Source organism: Copidosoma floridanum, unplaced genomic scaffold (genome assembly GCF_036245765.1).
Source record: "Copidosoma floridanum isolate Cflo_tuat_1 unplaced genomic scaffold, Cflo_Japanese_pri ptg000019l, whole genome shotgun sequence".
Lineage (NCBI taxonomy): Eukaryota > Metazoa > Arthropoda > Insecta > Hymenoptera > Encyrtidae > Copidosoma > Copidosoma floridanum.
This window is the reverse complement of record NW_028321896.1, coordinates 3,407,600-3,428,242: the sequence shown is the minus strand read 5'-3', so window position 1 is coordinate 3,428,242 and position 20,643 is coordinate 3,407,600. Positions and strand designations below refer to the sequence as shown.

At 41.1% G+C, this 20,643-nt stretch overlaps 3 protein-coding genes across 9 annotated transcripts in view; 1 reads left to right on the top strand and 2 right to left on the bottom strand.

Moving 5' to 3' along the window:
* Nucleotides 1–12: 12 nt before the first annotated feature.
* On the bottom strand, nt 13–1,884 carry LOC106636948 (uncharacterized). 4 transcript variants are annotated; one of them, XM_089593047.1, is made up of 3 exons: nt 1,822–1,884; nt 941–1,712; nt 13–660 (listed from the first exon to the last, which is right to left on the bottom strand). In XM_089593047.1, the coding sequence occupies exons 2-3, from the start codon at nt 1,003–1,005 to the stop codon at nt 105–107; spliced, it is 621 nt and encodes a 206-aa protein (XP_089449173.1). In that variant the 5' UTR covers nt 1,006–1,712; nt 1,822–1,884; the 3' UTR covers nt 13–104. The 4 variants fall into 4 exon arrangements, with proteins under 4 accessions (XP_089449173.1, XP_089449175.1, XP_089449176.1 ...); XM_089593049.1 differs by having other exon boundaries at nt 941–1,104; nt 1,822–1,879; XM_089593050.1 differs by having other exon boundaries at nt 941–1,104; nt 1,842–1,870.
* A 2,822-nt stretch (nt 1,885–4,706) lies between these two features.
* On the top strand, nt 4,707–6,362 carry RpI12 (RNA polymerase I subunit RpI12). Of its 2 annotated transcripts, XM_089592867.1 has the most exons (4): nt 4,707–4,800; nt 4,910–5,090; nt 5,771–5,990; nt 6,070–6,362. In XM_089592867.1, exons 2-4 carry the CDS (start codon nt 4,925–4,927, stop codon nt 6,092–6,094), a joined length of 411 nt encoding a protein of 136 aa, XP_089448993.1. In that variant the 5' UTR covers nt 4,707–4,800; nt 4,910–4,924; the 3' UTR covers nt 6,095–6,362. The 2 variants fall into 2 exon arrangements, with proteins under 2 accessions (XP_089448993.1, XP_014205003.1); XM_014349517.3 differs by lacking the exon at nt 4,707–4,800 and having other exon boundaries at nt 4,829–5,090.
* Nucleotides 6,363–7,077: 715 nt separating this feature from the next.
* LOC106636987 (dipeptidyl peptidase 4 omega) overlaps nt 7,078–20,643 on the bottom strand; it is a 211,792-nt gene continuing 198,226 nt past the window's right edge. For all 3 annotated transcript variants that reach the window (XM_089592866.1, XM_014349597.3, XM_014349595.2), the window contains exons 12-15: nt 16,113–16,307; nt 8,696–8,856; nt 7,363–7,574; nt 7,078–7,231 (exon numbers count right to left, since the gene is read on the bottom strand). In XM_089592866.1, coding sequence (XP_089448992.1) covers nt 7,133–7,231; nt 7,363–7,574; nt 8,696–8,856; nt 16,113–16,307 — 667 coding nt within the window. In that variant the 3' untranslated portion in view covers nt 7,078–7,132. The remainder of the gene's footprint in view (nt 7,232–7,362; nt 7,575–8,695; nt 8,857–16,112; nt 16,308–20,643) is intronic.

The following is a 20,643-nucleotide window of genomic DNA, read 5'->3' as shown; positions in this document are numbered from 1 at the left end:
GTATATCTTCAGCGCTTTGTGCATTTTATTGTTTTCGAGGAGTACAACAAAGACCTTGGTTTGCAATTACTTAATCCCTGCCAGTATCTCTCGTCCAGGAGGGCTTACTCTGAGGCTCTCGTTGCTTCGATCGTGTCGATCTCCAATGCAGAAACTCCTTGCTGCTTAAAGGGCGAGTAAACGCCCCCGTAAATCTGAAAGCCAAACATGGTGACGTGGGCCAGGTCCAGAGGCTGGGCGGTCTTGTTCTCCCTGCCCCGGAAGTACGGCTTGAACTCCGTGAGGGGTAGCCTCACGTGGTCGAAGGTCTTGGGCGCGTCGAACAGCTGCTCGTACTCGACGTCGTCGTCAGCCGACCGATGATTGTGCCTCAGGACGATCTTGTAGTGGTAGTTCTGGCCCTGACCCCGGCACTTGATCCTCAACTCCTTGTACCCGCTCAGGTCCCACTCCACGGGTACGCGCACCCCAGCGAAGCCAGCGCCGTTCAGCTGGGGGTTCAGAAGGCTGAAGAAAACGGCGCGCTGGAAGACTTGGGTGCTCTGCAGGCTCAGCACGGCCTTGGACTTGCCGACTTCGCGCACCACGTCTGAGATCTCGGTCCAGTTGGCGACGCTCGCGCTCCGGTCTGTGAAGTCGAACAGTGTCGTTGCACTGGCTCTGCAAGTCGATAAAACGTTTTTTTGTCTCCTCCCGAAAATGTTGACACCTACTCGTTCCACCTACACTTTCAACAGTTCCATCCGTATGCTTTTTCAACATTCAGGCGTTTCATTTCAAGTGTATAATATGCTTTCATGCTTGACGATTTGACACTTGAAGCCTCAAATAAGAACAAACGCTTCTGTGTTTTAAAAAGTAAACGTATTGGAACATTGGAAGTATATGGTTCATAAGCACTTTAGATTACAAATAAATGTATTATGAGATAATGTGTTACCCGTTGGTTGGCTTCATGATTGAACTACTCAACAGCAGTCCAGCGAGCAGATGATAAAAACGCATGTTCAACGCACGTGCAACCCAAAAAGGCTTTCCAACACCAGTCAGGGACTTTGAATGATTGTCTATGAGCTGAAGAACCTCTGGTTTCTATATTGTAATCTGAAAAACGTAGTTTCCTCTGCCACTTGAGTGTACTCGTACTATTAATATCTCGACTGATAGTTAATGCAGAGAAGAGATAACGGTGCTATTTTTATGATTCTTATTTTAAATTCAGAAACCTTTTCCAACCTTCTATCAATACAGATTCATACGATTCGTCGTACTAAACGATTGAATCTGTCATTTGGATAATGATTTGTATTACAAGAATTAATCAATACATAAACATGCAAGATAATACAAAAATACCGTATGCACAAATTTGAGAGCTATCAAAAAAACATCCTGTACTTTCGTTAGATGCCATTGTTAAATTTTATTATAATTTTAATGTACATGTAAATGCGATGTATTCAGGACAATTCAATTTTTTTCAGTTTTTTCTTTTTTCTTTGATAGTTATAAATGATTCTGTTAGAAAAATAATTATCTTTGTAGTGAAAATTTTAGTCTAATTGGATTTGCAAAGATTATCCTCTCCAACTGTTAGTCCAACCCAATAACCCACAATCTGAACAAAAGCCTGGCGACGTCGTAAACGAGGCGGTACTGTTATCCTCGCCAACTGTTAGTGGATTTCCATCTAACATTTTGTTTTTGTTTACCTATTCGAGTGTAAAAACGTAAGTTAGCTTTAGGTAACCTCAAAATTCTACTGGTTTTGTTTTGACACCAGATTTGCAAAATAAATTAAATGACTACTTGTATACTAACTGAAGAAGTAGAATACCTACACTTTTACACGTCGATTTTTGGATCAAAGATAATTTGTAAACTTGCCGCCAAAAACACAGAAAATTTAAACTTTTTATTGTTTATCTATAAAATCAGTTGCGGCTGGTTTATATTTACAAAAGCGGCTCTACTGTTAGATAGTAATAGTTATTTGGATCAGCGCCATCTAGCGGTATTAATTTTTTGGCCAAAAGTGGCCTCTAAAATTCTCGATCAGAGCAATCAGGATTAGAGCCATTTAGTCAATTATAAACCAGCCGCAACTTATGATGAAGCTATAAAATGAAAAAATAACGATACGTGTGTTTTTGGCGGCAAGTAAACAATTTATTTTCTACAAAAAATCGACCTTCTATGTATTTATACTTTTAAAAATGAATTTTCTAATAAATGTGGATTGATAACTTGCCGCCAAAAACACATGTATCGTTATTTTTTCATTTTATAGCTTTATTATGAGTTGCGGCTGGTTTATAATAGACTAAATGGCTCTAATCCTGATTGCTCTGATCGAGAATTTTAGAGGCCACTTTTGGCCAAAAAATTAATACCGCTAGATGGCGCTGATCCAAATGACTTATACTTTACTTATAGTAAAGCCTGTTTATTAACTATAAACCAGCCGCAACTAATCTTGTAGATTGACAATAAAAAGTTGACGTATTCTGTGCTATCTGCGGCAAGTTTACAATTTATCTTTAAGCCAAAAATCTACATGTAAAAGTATAAATATTCTACTTATTTTATATGTCTTATAAAATCAACCATATTCACAAACTTACAATACCTTAGACCTTTTACCATTGACTTATGGAAGCACAGGCGGTACAGCCCTTTGACTTTATAGTTTAAATCAACAGTTATCTTAAGTATATGATATGTATTGTGTCACTGAAATCTTGAATAACGATCAAGCCCATACGTGAATTTTTTAGTCTAAGAGACGACCGAAGAAAAAAGGCTTTATAAAGAGTTTCAGTCACACGAAGAGTCTCCTGAGAATGGAGTATTGGATCTCACATAATCAGAGAATGTTGGGTTCTTTGTTTATTTATAAGACTTAAAATTTACTTATCTGTATTAAATGTATTTTTTATTTAGTAAGATCTAATGCTCCATTCTTTTAAGAGACTCTCTCTGGGACTGTGCTTCTTTTTTAGGCCTTTTTTCTTCAGTTGTCTCTTTTCGACTAATTAATTTACGTATATATTTGATCGTAATTTAAGATTTGTGTAACACAAATTTTTATTGAAACAAGGAAAAACCAAATTTTAAAGGAGCAAATGCATATTTACAGTATTAACTGTTATGATTAAAAGTTATAAAACTTGAACAATTGCTTTATTCAAACGTTTTATCAAGATTTATGTTTCATTTTTCTCGTTGGTAAATCTTATTAGTTCACAAATTTCTCTAATATTCTTCTATTTGTGATGCAAGTTGAGACTTTTAACTTGTGTGTTATCAAACTTTGTTATTGTAATATTAAAAACTCACATGAATGTGTGGTATACTGCACAGTAACATATATATGTACATAAGAAAAAAAATATTACAGATTTCAGCGACTCAAAGTTTTTTAATCCAACATGGACCATTACAACATTTTGAAGGATTAATCAAAATGAATTTATTATATAAAACAACTTGTTAACTTTTAATATTTGAAATCAATTAACAGTGTACATACAAGGTCATTTCAATTAAAAAATTAATCAAGGTAGGATTGGTAGGATCAAATTCTGCAGACTAACAATAAGATTTAAGAGCTGCTTGTATAATGGACATTATTTATTTGCTAAATGTAAAACAAATAAAGCTCTATGTTTAACTAACAAATTTTCTTTATTTACAAATAAACACAAACCCTTAACATAAAATTATGAATTCTCACTTTCTTTTTATCTTAAACACCTCTGATTTAGTGAGATTAAATGCTCCATTCTTATGAGACTCTTCTTGTCTCTGAACATAATTTTTGAGCCTTTTTTCTCCTGTCATCTCTGTTAGACTGATAAATTCAAGTAGTTATTTGATTGTTTTTCAAGATTTTTGTAACACAATACGTATCAGATATAAGTAAACTGTTTATTTAAACTATAACGTTCAAGGGCCATACTTCCATAAGTTAATGGTAAAAGGGTTGAGGTATTGTATTTTTTTTTTCATGTGGTCAATTTTATAAGCCACATAAAATAAGTAGAATATTTATACTTTTACATGTAGATTTTTGGCTTAAAGATAAATTGTAAACTTGCCGCAGATAGCACAGAATACGTCAACTTTTTATTGTCAATCTACAAGATTAGTTGCGGCTGGTTTATAGTTAATAAACAGGCTTTACTATAAGTAAAGTATAAGTCATTTGGATCAGCGCCATCTAGCGGTATTAATTTTTTGGCCAAAAGTGGCCTCTAAAATTCTCGATCAGAGCAATCAGGATTAGAGCCATTTAGTCTATTATAAACCAGCCGCAACTTATGATGAAGCTATAAAATGAAAAAATAACGATACATGTGTTTTTGGCGGCAAGTTATCAATCCACATTTATTAGAAAATTCATTTTTAAAAGTATAAATACATAGAAGGTCGATTTTTTGTAGAAAATAAATTGTTTACTTGCCGCCAAAAACACACGTATCGTTATTTTTTCATTTTATAGCTTCATCATAAGTTGCGGCTGGTTTATAATTGACTAAATGGCTCTAATCCTGATTGCTCTGATCGAGAATTTTAGAGGCCACTTTTGGCCAAAAAATTAATACCGCTAGATGGCGCTGATCCAAATAACTATTACTATCTAACAGTAGAGCCGCTTTTGTAAATATAAACCAGCCGCAACTGATTTTATAGATAAACAATAAAAAGTTTAAATTTTCTGTGTTTTTTGCGGCAAGTTTACAAATTATCTTTGATCTAAAAATCGACGTGTAAAAGTGTAGGTATTCTACTTCTTCAGTACGTATACAAGTAGTCATTTAATTTATTTTGCAAATCTGGTGTCAAAACAAAACCAGTAGAATTTTGAGGTTACCTAAAGCTAACTTACGTTTTTACACTCGAATAGGTAAACAAAAACAAAATGTTAGATGGAAATCCACTAACAGTTGGCGAGGATAACAGTACCGCCTCGTTTACGACGTCGCCAGGCTTTTGTCCAGATTGTGGGTCAATTCTGCCACTGCTCGACGACACCGGAGATGGTGGTGTGACTTGTTACGCGTGTAAACGACGGTGGGGACCGAAAAGTGAGTACTTACCTATTGAAACTGGCTTTATTTCTATTAAGTATCTTTTGTTAAACACTTAAATATACTACTAGGTACATTTTGTTACATTGTTTAAACCCGTATTTGCTTGCCATTTTGATATCAATTTGTACCTAGGGATTGGGCAATATTACTTTCACTTTAATTTTTGCTGATTGCATGCCCATTTCTTTTGTTGGCACATTTTTTTTGGATGTCTACTTTTTGTCGGACACTTTCTTATTTACTTACTTACCTGATATTGCTCGGAACTTAATGTGTGTTTTGTTAATTTAGTGCTGTAAGTACTTACTTGTCAATGGTTTTACCAGTGAAAATTTTTTTAATTGATAGTAATAAAACCTAAATCTTTTATTTTCATTCGATTTCGTTTTATATTTTTTACAGCGTACATTCACTACTGGTTTCTATAAAGCATTCCTTTTTATTTAATGTCAATGAATTAGCATGAACTGGATCATAGAATTTTACTGGCTCTAGATAGCTTTATATGTTAATTTTTGTAGTTACTAATATGCCTGGTAGTCGTAGTGGTCATTGTTTATCATTTGCTATTAATTATTCTCATAGCCTGACACTAAAAGATACATGACAGTTTATAAGAATTTTTTTTTTTTGGTAAAATACTGATTTCACACAAACTTTAATATTATTTTTAGTATTTGGGGATATGGCGTTTTCACACGTAGTTAAATTTAAGGACGAAAACACTTATGCATCAGCAACACAAACAGCAGAAGATGATGACAATGATGCAGATGGACCAATTATTGATAGACGCTGTCCTAAATGTAACAATAAGCAAATGTCTTACGCTACATTACAGTTGAGATCAGCAGATGAAGGACAGACAGTTTTTTATACATGTACAAAATGCAAGTAAGTACCACTAACATGATTATACATAAAATTAATAGAATGTGAGCCATAAGCTAATTTAAACTTTTTTTTGTTTTAGATATAAAGAAAGTGAAAATTCATAATTTTGTGTTAAGGGTTTGTGTTTATTTGTAAAATAAAGAAAATTTGTTAATAAAACATAGAGCTTTATTTGTTTTACATTTAACAAATAATTAATGATGATTATACAAGCAGCTCTTAAATCTTATTGTAAGTCTGCCGATGCAGATCCTACCAATCCTACCTTGATTAATTTTTTAATTGAAATGACCTTGTATGTACACTGTTAAATGATTTCAAATATTAAAAGTTAACAAGTTGTTTTATATAATAAATTCATTTTGATTAATCCTTAAAAATGTTGTAATGGTCCATGTTGGATTAAAAAACTTTGAGTCGCTGAAATCTGTAATATTTTTTTTCTTATGTACATATATATGTTACTGTGCAGTATACCACACATTCATGTGAGTTTTTAATATTACAATAACAAAGTTTGATAACACACAAGTTAAAAGTCTCAACTTGAATCACAAATAGAAGAATATTAGAGAAATTTGTGAACTAATAAGATTTACCAACGAGAAAAATGAAACATAAATCTTGATAAAACGTTTGAATAAAGCATTTGTCTAACTTTAATAACTTTTAATCATAACAGTTGATACTGTAAATATACATTTGCTCCTTAAAAATTTTATTTTTCTCGTGTTTATAAAATCGAATATAAAGCAGATCTTTTCAATATTTTGTAAGTTAATTATCGTAGCGTATAAGTACTCTTCTGTGTAACTCGGGCAGTAAAAATTTATTCACTGATAATAGGACCAAATTTTTGCGTCGTCTCTCTTTGAATAAAACACGTCTCATAAAAAATATTCACATGAAAAACGCTCTTCAACGGCTAACGACTGCTCTGTCAGTTTTTGTATTATGATTTGTTTGTTCTTTTCTTTTTTTTTTTTTGTTTTTTTGAAAAGCTATTCTTTTCGTAATTTGTTTTTTTTGTTTCTATTTACACAAACATTCATGTTACAATTTTGTACACGCGACTATGTACAAAAAAAAAAAAAAAAAAAATACAGCGTTGCACCTCAACAACGATGTATGCCACTCTCCGATCATGACGATGGTATGAAACATTCGTCCAAAAATTTCTCCATCGAGTGGTACAAGTGCAGCCGCATTCGAGCGATGTCGTGGGTCTCATCCGTGTACGTCTGCAAAAGTAAATACATCTTAATTGCACAATCGTGTCACCAAAAAAAAAAAAAAAAAAAAAAAAAAAAAGAAAAGAAAAAAAAGCTGTCGTTCGAATGAATGTTTAATTTTTGCCAAAAAATGGACCTACCTGCTGACGGAAGAGGATATCCTTCTGCTCGAGCATCTTGGCGAGGAGCATAGACTGCTGGTAATGCACATTGTCATCGAGAGTACCGTGGATCAAGTAGTAGCCCTTGCTCCTGATGTTGTCAACTTTGTTGAGCAGCAGACTTTGATCGTAGCCGGCTAGATTGTCGGCCGCGTTGGGCAGGCCCATGAACCTCTCCGTGTAAACGGAATCTGCAATTAAAACGCGAGGCTCATTAATTAATCAGCGCTACCTTGGGGCGCATCCCCCGCGCAATACATCGTATACGCGGGACTGCTCGCGCTGCTCCGGTTGCAGCGCAGAGATTAATGAGATTTCTCGCAAGCGGGGGGCGAGCAAGGTAAAAGGAGAAGAAAAAAAAAAAAAGAAAAACAGTTGCGAGAGAAGATGATGAGAGGAACTTTGACGTGATGCTGGCGCCCAGCTTGCTTGTCGTTACAAAAGACGATGCCCCTTTTCCCACTTGGCTTTTCTGCTTTTGTGATCCTTGCCCTCGCTCCGTTACTCATAGCTCCTTGTGTTTTGGGGGGTACGTGGATGGGTACCTATTGTAAATGCATACTATACCATGCACCGATACGGAAAAGGCTACGGTGTATAGACTCGAAGTGTAATTAGTCGTTGTCAAGCGGCTTCTTTCACTCCAGGACGCGGATTCGAAAGAAGCTGTAGGTGTACTTATACATATTTGCTGCGCTCTTGTGCTGTACCGTTGGCACCTCTGTTATTATTTTCTCGCCCGAGCTTCGAGCAAAGCTTGTAACAATGAAAGAAAGAATTCATTTTTTCTCCGTTTTTTTTTTACTCCGTTGTGCTGTTCTTGGTTTGCTTTGCGAATGCGCAATTAATTAAATTTTCCCTCGCCTCGGGTAGGTACACCAGTACAAATGTAATGAAGAAAACAAATCGAGGCAAATGCTTTTGTCGTGATTTCATCTTTATTTCACGTTTGTTGTACAGAAATAGATACGGGATAAATCAATATGAGTCTTGCACGTGCGTTTTGCCGATTTTATGCGTGGAATGTTAAACCGATTTTCCGTTCGCACGTTACACACGTTTGACAAAATAGAAACAAGGGAAACTCTGCGTAATGGACTAGCAGTGCGAAATTGAAAATGTAATTTAAACGGAGGGTACTTTATTTTTTTTGTAGACGCACAATCGAGCAAAAAAGGGCTCGGCTTTTACCATATACTCTCCAGGTGTTGAGCGAGTTTGTGGTTTTGAGATGCACAGAAGGGTGGTTGGGGAGAAACTTTGCAAGTCCGCATTTGGCGGGGGGACATCAAAAGCAGGCCGGTGCTCTTACCGTAAAGCGTCCAGTCGGTCACTGGTGCAACTGACAAGCCGCATTTGAAAATCCCATCTAAATCCATTGCCAGCGCCATGCCCGTCGCGTAGCCGCCGTAACTCCAGCCCCATATCGCTGTCCTCGTGCGATCGACGAAACCGAAGTTGTTCTGTATGTACCTGCAAGTTTTTTCCATTATAATTTTTTTTTTTTTTTTCTCTTTCTCTTTACTACATATAGTATAGTTGGGCTGAAGTATCGCTTGACTTGTCACAGTTATTTTTGTGCGTCACTATACTTAAACATCAATTTAGTTTTGGCGTGGCGTAAGATGAAACGGCGCATGGGATTCGCCAAGAATAAACGTGACGAAAAAATGTTAAGTAAAATTTATCGCTTGCCCTAAAATATCGTACGATTGCGAACGCGATGCGAATAACAAGCAAAGTTCAAGGGCATAAAATTACCCTGTTGGTGTAGTACGCAACTAAGGGTGGATCTGATCGGAAGGAATATATTACCGATAACATGCTGTCGCACTTGACGGTCGAACGCTGGAAAATTTGCGGAGCGCGCTCAGTTTTCATTACACTGTATATAGTACCCGCTGTACTGAAAGTGTTTCCTCGCAACGAATGAGATTGATCGTTAATATTTATTGTTAATCAAAATCGTTCGTTTGCATACATGCTCTCCCATGTCGTAAATTTGCAAATAGTGTAAGCCCGATTCTTCTGTTCGCAGCTTTTCCATATATGTTTATGTATTTAAAAAAAGTCAGTTTTATCAAAAGCCACGTAAATATGAAATTCATGGAATAATTCCCGTTTGCTTGAAACCAACTATTTTCGGCCATCAGTTCTATCGGTGATCAAACACTTTCGTTGAATTTCGTCGAAACTCCCGATGTGCTTGGAAAAGGAAAAAAAAAAGATTGATTTTAATTGAAACTAAATCAACTTTTCGAGAGACCCCCGAATCTTTGGCGACAAGAAACGAGGAAGGGGATGGGGACAATAACATATATACAAGCGTTGATAAAACGCGCCCAAGAGAGCGAATGGATTAATTAAAATAAGTTTCCCGAATTTCGCCCCCTCCCCTTCACCTCTACATCGCTGTCGAACCTTGTAAAGTCAGCCCGGCCGTCTGAATTAGCGATAACCAAACTCTTATTAAATAAGTTTAATCTCCCCCTCTCGAGGTAATACCAAAGGGTGTTGAAAAAGAAAAATATATCTCGGTCATATTTCGCGTGGCAAATCAAATTTTCAAGCCCCCCCACCTATAAACATATACGTACAACACTGGGATTTCTCGTTGGAATTAAACCATCCGCGCGCGTCACGAAGTTTTATCGTACAGTCGTCGGTGCGTTTTAAAAAGTTTACAGCCCCACTCGAAAAAAAAAGAAGGAGCCTGCAGCTATAAAAGCGGGTACTAGCACCCCTCCCCAAAAAAAAAAAATTCTTTACGATTCCTGTATAGCCTCTCGAATTCCAGCGACCAGCCGTCTCGGCTCTTGACAGGAGCGCATTAATCAATGACCTTCTCTCGCGGTTCGTCCGATCTCGAGGCGAAAACCTCGAGAGCAACGACAGCGGTAGCCAACCGGTTATGTATGTACTCTTGCAAAGCTCGGCGCTGAAAGGTGGTGAAATCCCGAGTATCCGCGTCCCCATACAATTCGCAGGTAGGGATGAGGGGAGGGGGTGCAAAAAAGGGGTGAGAGACACAGAAATCCTCGAAATTGAACGAGTCGATTCCCATTCGACGTTCCTCCTTCGGTTCGAATTGCCTTTTCTCTATTCCATGCAATCGCGAAAGGGATGGTCGGGCCACGCTCGAGCCAACGTTTTCTCGGAGCTGACGATCTGGAACACATACATATAGATACGTGAGTTTCGTGTGTCACGACTCGGATGGGACGAAAGAAGGCCGCAGACGTCCGGGAGTTACGGCCGAGCTATTTATTATGGAATCGTCGCCCCAAAAGAGCGCGATCTGCGGTTCGTGGGGTATAATACATGTATCCTTCTCTGTGGATGCGTCCTTTCTCCAGAGATTTTTCCTTTTTTCTTTTTCTTTTCATTGAAATTGAACTTAGGTTACTTACTTTGTTGGTTTCATTAAATTTCGCAAAAACAATGTTTATCATTCATTTGATGGTATAGTAAAAGCTTGCGTTTTTTTTTTTTTTTTTTTTGTAGAGGCAGATACGTTCGAGAATCGCGTGCACCGACGAGACCTACGCATGTACACGTATGTCTGTACAGAAACCAATTTTTTAAATGTCTCTACGCCCGAAGATAAAATTTTATTTGCTTTTACAAATTTATCCTACACGAGATATGATAATCTCTGCATTAGTTTGAGGCAGGACGGCGTTGCGGCTGATCAATTTTTATTTCCACCCCGTGGTCTCGCATGCGGTCCCTCCCTTTTTCTTTTTCCTTCTATCGCCTTTTATCCTAGATACCAGCCAACGTGTACACGCACAAAAAAAAAGAAAAAAAAAAAAAAGGGTTAGAACAATAAAATGTTTTTCCACTCGTGCAGGATATATAAGCCAATAAATAAATAAATAAATATCTCTCGACAATGCCGAAGAGCTTGCGATTCAAACCAAGTTGCAAAACCCTTTATCAAATGGCCCATACGATTAATAAATCTTCCAGCCTCCCTACCCCCCCCCCCTTCTTTCATATATACACACACGCATGCACGCCTACGTACAACGCCAATCGATATTCACGATACGGCTGGGATAGACCGGCTGTAGCAACAACAACGACGACGACTGCAAAATGAAAACCCAGAAGAGCAGCAGCAGCGTGGGACAAAATAAACGTCACCCTCCTCCTCTCAATAGCCCCCCCCCCTCCCCTGCCGGTCCTTTCTCTCGCCAAAAGGGCAATTCTTTTTTTCCGAAACCGCTCGCCATGCCCCGAGTCGGTTTGCCCAGCCAACGCCGACCGTACACAACAGCAGCCGTATATACACCTTCCATACAGGCACGTGGGTGTATATGATATATCCTTTTCTTGGCTATGCACTTGCTCTACGTACAAGTCGAGGGTAGAGTATACCCGAGGCGCGGGCGTACGTATAATAGCAGCTTCTCAGTTCACGTGCACACAAGCGCGCTGTACGGTATGTATTGACGTTGAGGCAGGCTCAGGCATGTGTGTACGTAGTGGTGCTCGTTGTGCGCCAGAGCTAGTCATCCTCTTCTTCTCGGGGCGTAACCCACACGCCAGCGGCAGCATCGCGCGGGTGTGTGTGTGGCTGGGCTCCGCTGCTGTTTTGCTGGCGCGTCGCGTCCCTCTCTACTCCCGGCTCCGCTCGCGCAAAAAGTCAGTCGCGAAATTGGAGAGCGGCCAAGCAATTGCGGACGATGGGGCACGGGGGAAGGGGGGGGGTGTACTGTGTGTCGCTCCGGGTTACTCTCCCCTTCGCCTCGTTTTCAAATACCGCGAACCCCACTCGTGTGTACGTGTGTGTATACATAATGTACGTATAGGCACCGGCTGACCGATCGCTGATACTCACTACTGTGCTCCGTCTTGGTCATTCCTCTCCTGTACACACCCTAGCCTGTTTTGTTCTGCAGTTGTCGGGGTGTGACTCGACTCTCCGGGAGAGCTTTGGGCGTTTTGTCAATTTTTCCGGGGATGGATTACGTAGGGGAATTCCTCAAAACAATGCTTTTCATTCCGGAAGTGTATATACGACCGTATCTGCGCTCACTGAACCGAGAATGTTTTAGTAACGCAAAAGAATCCACGAGTCCGTGACGGAAGTTGGTAAGTCGTGAGTACACGGCATGTATACGCCCGTGAAGGACACTCGGAATATACACGGAGCGAATATAAGCACAATAAATTTTTATGGTATCCAAGAATTTGTTGTTAAAACATGAATATACTCGCGGATACAGCACTACTTGACGTGTCGAGGGTGTATTCCATCCAGTTTCTCGCGGCGTTGCAAGTAATTTCAAGACGAGATGGAAGACTATTCATTAGCGGTGCAAGTTCGGTTCGCGCACGCCCGGCAAGTTCATCCTCTGGCCCTCGTGGCTGCTCCTGATTTTACCGCAGCGGGCGTATTACGTGCACCGTCTTATCAAGTCCGTAAGCTGATTTCACGGGCCGAGCATATGTGGAAAGCCCACGTCTCTCTCGCGCGCGTCAAACGTATTTTCTCCCCGCGTTGTGGTATACCTTTGCCCCTCGGGGAACAACAATAGTGATTATAATGATGATAATAACCTGATGTATGTGTATACACGACGTCTCGTGGCTGCGGTTAATTTCATGTCCATGCATGGAAATTTGGGGAGACCAAATTGATGCTCACAATTCCCTCGAGTTCCTCTTATCATGAGCTTACCATCTCTTGCAACAGCTCACGCTATTCAATTTGTTTCTTCATTTTTTTTTCACCAACCATAGAAAGAGGGTAAACATTAAAGCTTTTCCATTCCAGCAGTGGATCGTGCTGCACTCGCATCACGTGACGTGAAAATTCAGAAAAAAAGAGTCAGGCATCGACAAAAGAGCTTTCGGTGCTCTAACTTACCGTTGGATGCCCAATTTATTCGATCATTGTCCAACTACGCTATACTATAATTTCCCACCCTTTCTTCGACACGAGTGTAATTGCAATACTTTCATTTCGTCAGTTTAATGTCTATATTCGATTTCATTCCAACAGCTGAACCATAGAAGTTGTAATATTTCACTCTTCGAAAATTCACTTGGAGGAAAAAAAAGCACACACACACAAACTGCATTCGCGAGAAAAAGGTCAAAGGGAAAAAAAAAAGGAAAAACGTAAGCCCGCGAGAAGCCCTGAGGCTCGAGCACCGTCCAACATCACACGAGGCGCAAAGTATTCGAGGCAGCTCGGTCATAATAACTAGCATACCTCCTTCCTTACCTCCTCCGCGGGTACAAACATCAATCTCCCCGCCCCCCGTCCCTTGCGTGGAACAATCACGGCCTCGCGCGGAGAGGGGCACTTTGCCGAGTCGTCTCCTCGAGCCCTGCCGAAATGATCCTTCACGAGAGTGAAAACGGAAAAATAGAGAATAAACGAGTCCTTTCCCTCCAGAGGGTGCAGCCAAGAGGCTCATGCTATGTGAGTGTTGGGCCATCGGCTCATTACCTCGGAGCGCCCACGTTGCGTGCACCACAGCCAAACCGATATCGCATGCCTTATCACTCGTAATGTCATGACCAACTCGTGCCTTCCCGAATCCTTCGAGTTTGTACGTATGCATACCGTGCGGTGCGAGAGACCCAATGAACCCCAGCTAGAACTTCACCTCCGAGAAATGGATAATAGACCTCAACGTCCGGGAAGACGTTGAAGAACGAGCACGCAGCAACTGCCGCGCTCTACACTGTGTACAGTGACGTGGGAGAAGGTCTGCTTGTAAAACCCGTGGCAATCCGCGGGCATCGGTATAATAGTAAGACAATTTTCCCGAGGTCGAGGACGACGGGTCTCGGGAGAAACAAGGAGAACGAAAGGGGTACGAGGGGCCGCGTGTGTACAAATATGTATATCATACGCGCCCTTCCACTCTCACCCCTCCCTTTGAAAAGGAGCAGATGTCTATCAGTGTGTTCCTCCGCAAGTGCATCTGTGGGCGTGCCCCCCCCCGTAACGTGTACGTATATATATATACATGCGAACGAACTCCCTGGGTGATTCTCTTGCGAGCGCCTATTTTAACGAATTATCTCGGCAGAGGGGCTAATGTGCGCTTGACGCGCCAACGCCTCACTATGGAGAGCTCGAGTCTCGCGCGCTTTCCTCTCATCCTTTTGTTTTCCGACAGTGGGGGTGGGCTTACTCTTACTTTGACGTTCGATGAGTTTGCAAGCAATTTAATTCTCGTTAACGTTATTTTTATTGCATTGCTACGGGGAGCAAAGGACATAGAAGGGGCGACAACGGGATGTTATGCACCCAAGAGTCGAAAGATGGGTCGAAAAAAAGGAAAAAGAGGGGGATGTGAAAAACAAGAGGAAGGGGTCGGTTTAACGAACGGGAAGTTAGTTGCACTCCGCGGGGATAACGAGATTACGGGGCTCGGTGCTTGCGAGCCTCTTCTGAATACGTAGGCATACACAGGTATATGTCTATAGTTAGCTTCGTTAAGAGGGTTAAAAAATATTGCGCAACCGTCTTCTGGTTGGTACTTAGTTTTAATCAATTTTTTTTCTCTCCCCCCCTCTCTCTTTCCTACCCTTATTTCTTACGTTCTCTATCTATACTATGTACAATAAATCCAAGTGTTGTATACCCTAAAGTTAAAGCGTTTTTATTAATTTTTTCCATCGGCTCTCGATACCTTGAAAGCTTTTGAGCATTCGAAACTACGCGTACTCCAAACGAAAATGCCTGAGTTGTGAATATCAAGCGCTTTAAGTTTTTAACTTTGTCGTAAGAAGAGGTGTTTTTTTTAACGTGTAAAATTAGGGACAAGATAAGAGTTAAAGCCCAAAGCCTAAGCATTTTATTTAAATAGATTAAAAGACGCGAGCGTTTTTTTAATTTAACCCTACAAATGATGGCTTTCAAACAAACTCGTTGCGTTAAACTTTTTCCGGAACGCACTGTTGTACTCTTGTTGTGCACTCGATCGTTTGGTGACAAAAAAGCGCTTGAATTTGCAGTAAAACGATAAATAATGTATTTATTGCTCACGATACACGATGAGAAGTGACGACAAGCGACGAACACTTTGAAATTAACGTCTCACCTCGCATCTGTCACTCGCTGCTTTTCATTGTATTAAAAATCTGACGATATTAAAGTATCGGGAGTCGATGGAATTTCATATCGAATTGAGCAAGCCGTCAACCGAAGAAGGTGGATACGATTGATATTAGACCTGCAGCCCAAAGATACGGGGATCGACGTCATTAATCGCGTGAATTCGAAATTAATTAAAGGGGCTGTGTCTCCGTCTGAGTTATACCCAGCCCCTGGAGCGACAGAATTAGAGTCGCTTGTATGAATATACACGTGATGTATATATAGCACGGCGCAGCAGGTACCGCGTTTTGTGATCGATGAAAGTTTTCGCCCCGCCATTCTCTGCTTCTCGGCTTGAGTGACACGCCCGGGATTACGCAACGTAAGACGCGAGAGGCTGGGGGCCTATTGATTGCGCAATATTAATCCGACGCTGATTACGCGAGAAGCTGATTAAGTTTCATCGGTGTGTATCGCGTGGTACCGGCTTCGCGCTTTTTACACATGCCTCGTTTAACTTGATTGCACGCTAACCAGGCTCATGATCGTCTTATGATTTTCATTGTTTTCAAGGGGTATCGATTTATCTATTTGTGAAAAAAAAAAAAAAAAAAAAAAAAAAAAAAAAGTTTGTCAACGCGATTCATAACAACACGCTTACCTCGTAACGTTGACTTGGTCCATGACCTCGACTGTACCGAGGTTCCTGTACACCGCAAACATCATGGCGTTGCCTTTCAGTCCAGTGCCCCGTCCGTCTATGGACGCGTAGATAACACTTTTGTTCGTCACGAGGTACGTTCCCCAATCTATGTTGAATTTCTCCGTGACCTCGTTCGTGTCGGGCCCACCGTACCTGAAACACAAGACAAAGCCGTGAAAACACGTTGCGCTCAATCACGAGTCTACATTGGTTTTTCTAATTTTCCTAAGATCCACTATAGGGAGACAAAAACGCAAAAGCGCCTCGATACCGATTTACCGACTCTTGGAATTTATTTCCAGAAGATACAGAGTAGCGTTGAATTACACACGAAGGATTCGGGACGCACTAAAGCTAAAAGTATTGTCGCAAAGACCCGATTCTAAGAGATGCATTACGCTAAAAGGAAGCGCGCATGACCCCCTCGTAAAATAAACGAACACTCCCGTTTGCAGCAGTGAGGAGGAAAGGGGAACGATGAAACAAAAAGAAAGAGATCCGAATTTTTCGCATCCCCCCCAAATCGATTCCCATTTCGTCTTCCAGCGTAATAAATTGCCGCAGTTGACGTTATATCCATGTGACTCCCATGGACGGATGAAAAAAAAAAAAAAAAAAAAAAAAAAAAAAAAATACACATACTCACGAGAGGTACGCTAACTGCGCGGACGACAATGGAAAATTATTACTCTGTCTTACCCATGTGTACACAGATATAAAAACCTGCGAGCACGGAAACTCTTTTTTCTGCGGACAAAAAAAAACAGGTGATCAAAGAGAGCAGAACCTAAAGACTCGCAATGGTCCCGCTCTCCGGCGGCATTTCAGACGTTCCGATTTTGTTTTTTCCTCCCTGGTAGGTAGCATAGCTTGTTTCTAGATTCCCTTTCGCTTCCTCGTATACACACACAGGTATATTACCCGGAGTAAGCATCAAAGAAACTCCGTCTCTAAATAAAACAACGAGGGGCCTCGGGATACGTGCGTAATCAGCTGCACAGCTCCACACCGGTGCACACGCGTTTGTACACAAATACAACATACGGTGTGTAGGTATATATAGCCACGTTGGGTGAACACATGTATGCATACGCACATCTACTGTCTTTCGGCAAATCCAGGGATTTATGCGCCCTCGCGCCTCCCGCGAAATTATTCATAGCCTCGCGAGTTCGCGTTTATATATATATATGTATATATGCATACACGCCGTGTGCTTGCCAACCTCCTTCCCCGCGAGCGAGGGTATAGGCATTACTTGACTCTCGGAGTGCCGTCTACGCGGCTGTACGGCTACCAGTAATTGGAGACCGAACGTCGGTACGTGCGTGTATGTACAATATACCTGTACGATGTATAATTCGGGTGTACGAGTGAAAATGCATAATAAACGATCTGGCCAACTGTTTCTTATTTCCCAAGGGGAGGGTTCGAGGGTCGTCGTCGTCATCAATATTCACCCGGGCAGCCCATATATACATGTTTTCGGGGGACACCCAGCGCGCAACTTATCCAGCCAGACTTGCAGATTATTGTATACGTCGTTACGAGAAAAAGGACACGACGAGTAAGGAGGCCATTGGCGCTCGGGGGGTGTACAGCGACTCCTTGGACCCTTTAGCCGTTTGTGCTTGCACCTCGAAAATCCAGGGCGACCGTGGCCCTACGGCTGCTCGTGCCCTTGCGTGCGGTATACACACCCGCAGTTGTACAGATTGCTCTGAAACTTTGGGCTAATGGACCGCCACTTCGCCGCCGGTGGTGCTGTTTCAGGGGGTTCGGAGTAATTACCGAATCTCTTCGCCCTGTGCACGAGATACAATGGTTCCGTACTCGTGGTTTTATGCAATGGCTACACGCTCCGTGCTTCGTCAGCTTATTTTTTTTTGGATTATTTTGATTTTTTCTTTCGTAATACGTGAATGTGTGTACAACCACGCGGTTCAATGGAATAGTGGCGGCAAAGAGCCTCGTAAAAAGTCGTGAAGGACGAAGGGACATGTACCCGTGAATACCGAACTAAGCGATCGATTGGATTTCCGATGCGATCTTCTCTCTGAAAAGTCGCGTCAACCGCGTGCACGATCCGCACGAAAGGGGAGGGAAGCAAAAGCTGAGTTCTCGGCTCTTTAAGAAGGATTTGGAACGTATAAGGCCAGTCTGCGGCTCTCCGCCGCTGTTGATCCGAAATAACCTTGCAAAGCTTATCGGATACTCGGTTTTGTAACTGCATGGGTGTAGTGTATATAACGTACACGCGGAGCTTCAACTGGCGTTGATTTTTTGGAAAAGCGGAGTATCGGCGACTCATTCTAAAAGCAATGTTCGTTTTTTCCGAGAGAAGTACATTCGTCTAATTTCATCGAAATCTACATGCGCCATCGACGGTTCGAAAATGAAAATTCCCACCCACATGGTTAAATTTGTTTCGTTTGATAATTCACACGAGCGAGAAGATGATAATTCCCGTTCTGTTGGATTATACATACCAGCTCCTCCTTGAATTGAATGTATCCATTAGATTAATCAAATAGCTGTTGGGACCCTCCGCTCGGCACTTTCATTAATTGCTTTCGGAGGTGTTTCAAAATTTGACCCGACCATTGTCGTTTCCGAAATGAAAATTCAGAACTGATATTTTTTTTTTTTCATTCTGTTTTTTAACCAGTCGTATGTGGCGAGTTTCGGCTATAAATCTTTTGTGAATGATTTTTTTTCCGTTTAAAAACCTGTACAATAGGTTTCGAGATTTTGACGAGAATTTATGGCAAAGCTAATCTAACAGCATCGGGTAAGTACTGACGTTAATAAAGAGATCCTATATAAATCGACTGGTTCATCGGTTCGTAGCTGCATTTCAAAGATACGCCGTTCAAACAGAAGAACTAATATAACCGAGTTCTTTGGCTCGTTAAAAATTTATAAATTGTCAGCACAAAGCCTCTCTCTCTCTCTCTCTCTCTCTCTGTCTCTCCGAGAGATGCACAATGAATTCAACGCCTTTGGAATTAGAGTGCGCGATGGAATTCAATTTCGTAGCTGGCTAGCTGGTAATCGAGGGCTCTTGACTACCCCTCCTCGGATTCCCTCTTTTCCACTGTGGGCACGCGTGCTTTCGCGCAGCCATCGATCACAGTTCCAAAAAGTGCACTCCTCTTTCTTCTCTTCCTCCTCGGATTCACCGAGCACGACTTGGAAGTTTTTTTTTTTCCTTTTTCTAGTGTCGCAACTTTATTCATTTCAGCGCTCACTGCTCTTTGTCACCACCGCCTGTGTACTTTTTTTGGTGTCTTCTTTGCTCTCTAAACTGACTTTTGCTAGTTTCGTGCACACACAGGTGGAAGTTGTCAAGGCAGGCTCTCGAGGAAACTGGTAAGGACCACGTAACGCTAAACCTTCCCTTTTAACATTTTTCTCGTGCCCTGATAACCCCCAAGCCAAAAAATTACCGAGAATTTGCGATTTTAGCTTTACTCATTCCTAAGGGAAGTAAAAGTGGACTATTAAAGTCATTAAAGGTCATTTGCAGTCATTTAAAGTAATCAAAGGTCCCAAAGTCTTGCAAAGCTTCGAAATGACGACCGGCAACTGTTTCGTCACTTGACAGCACTTCCTTTGGACCGCTTTGTTTTCCCCTTTCCATCCAAAAAGCTACAATCAAACCATATCAGCCAAAAAATGGACCCTTCTCGTTCTCGTCGTACCTCGTAAGGCTACTTCTCCAGTACCGCTTCAAAGAAAAATTTCGACTCGCCTTTAGATTCCAGGCTGGAAAAAATAATAAAACACGACCCTTCGATCGTCACTTTACATATTACACGCAGCTCCCTTCCCTCGATTCTTTTTTTTCTTTTTTCTGTCTCGACAGCTCGAAATTGGCTTTGCCTCCGGAACCTTTCTAGTTCCCATTACAGCGGATCGAATTCGCTGTGGGTGGCCGCCCTCAATAACCAACCAAACGTAGCTTAAGCATAATGGGATAACCGTGTGTTTGTACAAGACGCTGGTCGGCTTGGGAAAATCATACCCTCATGGACTTACTTTCACCAATAGCGAACGCGTGGGGTTGCGTAATACGTTTTGGGGTGGGCAGAGAATGGCTCGTGAAACGTAAGTGATGGATCGGCCATTATACCAATACATGGGGAGTGACAGGTCATTTATGTATATTCAATTTGGGGATGAAGATGGAGCAGCGATTTGTGAATTAAGTACAGCCTGTAGAATTAGGTGTACACGATGAATTTGCGTTTGCGTCAAACGTTACTTGTGGATAAATTTTACACGCATGTATGAATCGCAAACTGTGAAATACATGAGCTCGTTCGTATGCGAATATAGTTAATGCTGTTGAGCCATACAATTTTACTACTAGGCACCGGCACGGTACCGTACATATTTGCGGAGAGTTTTTATTTGGCGTCCTCGAAATTGCACCTCGCGTCCACAAACGCGACCCTTTTTTTTGCTTATAATTTAGATAAAACCC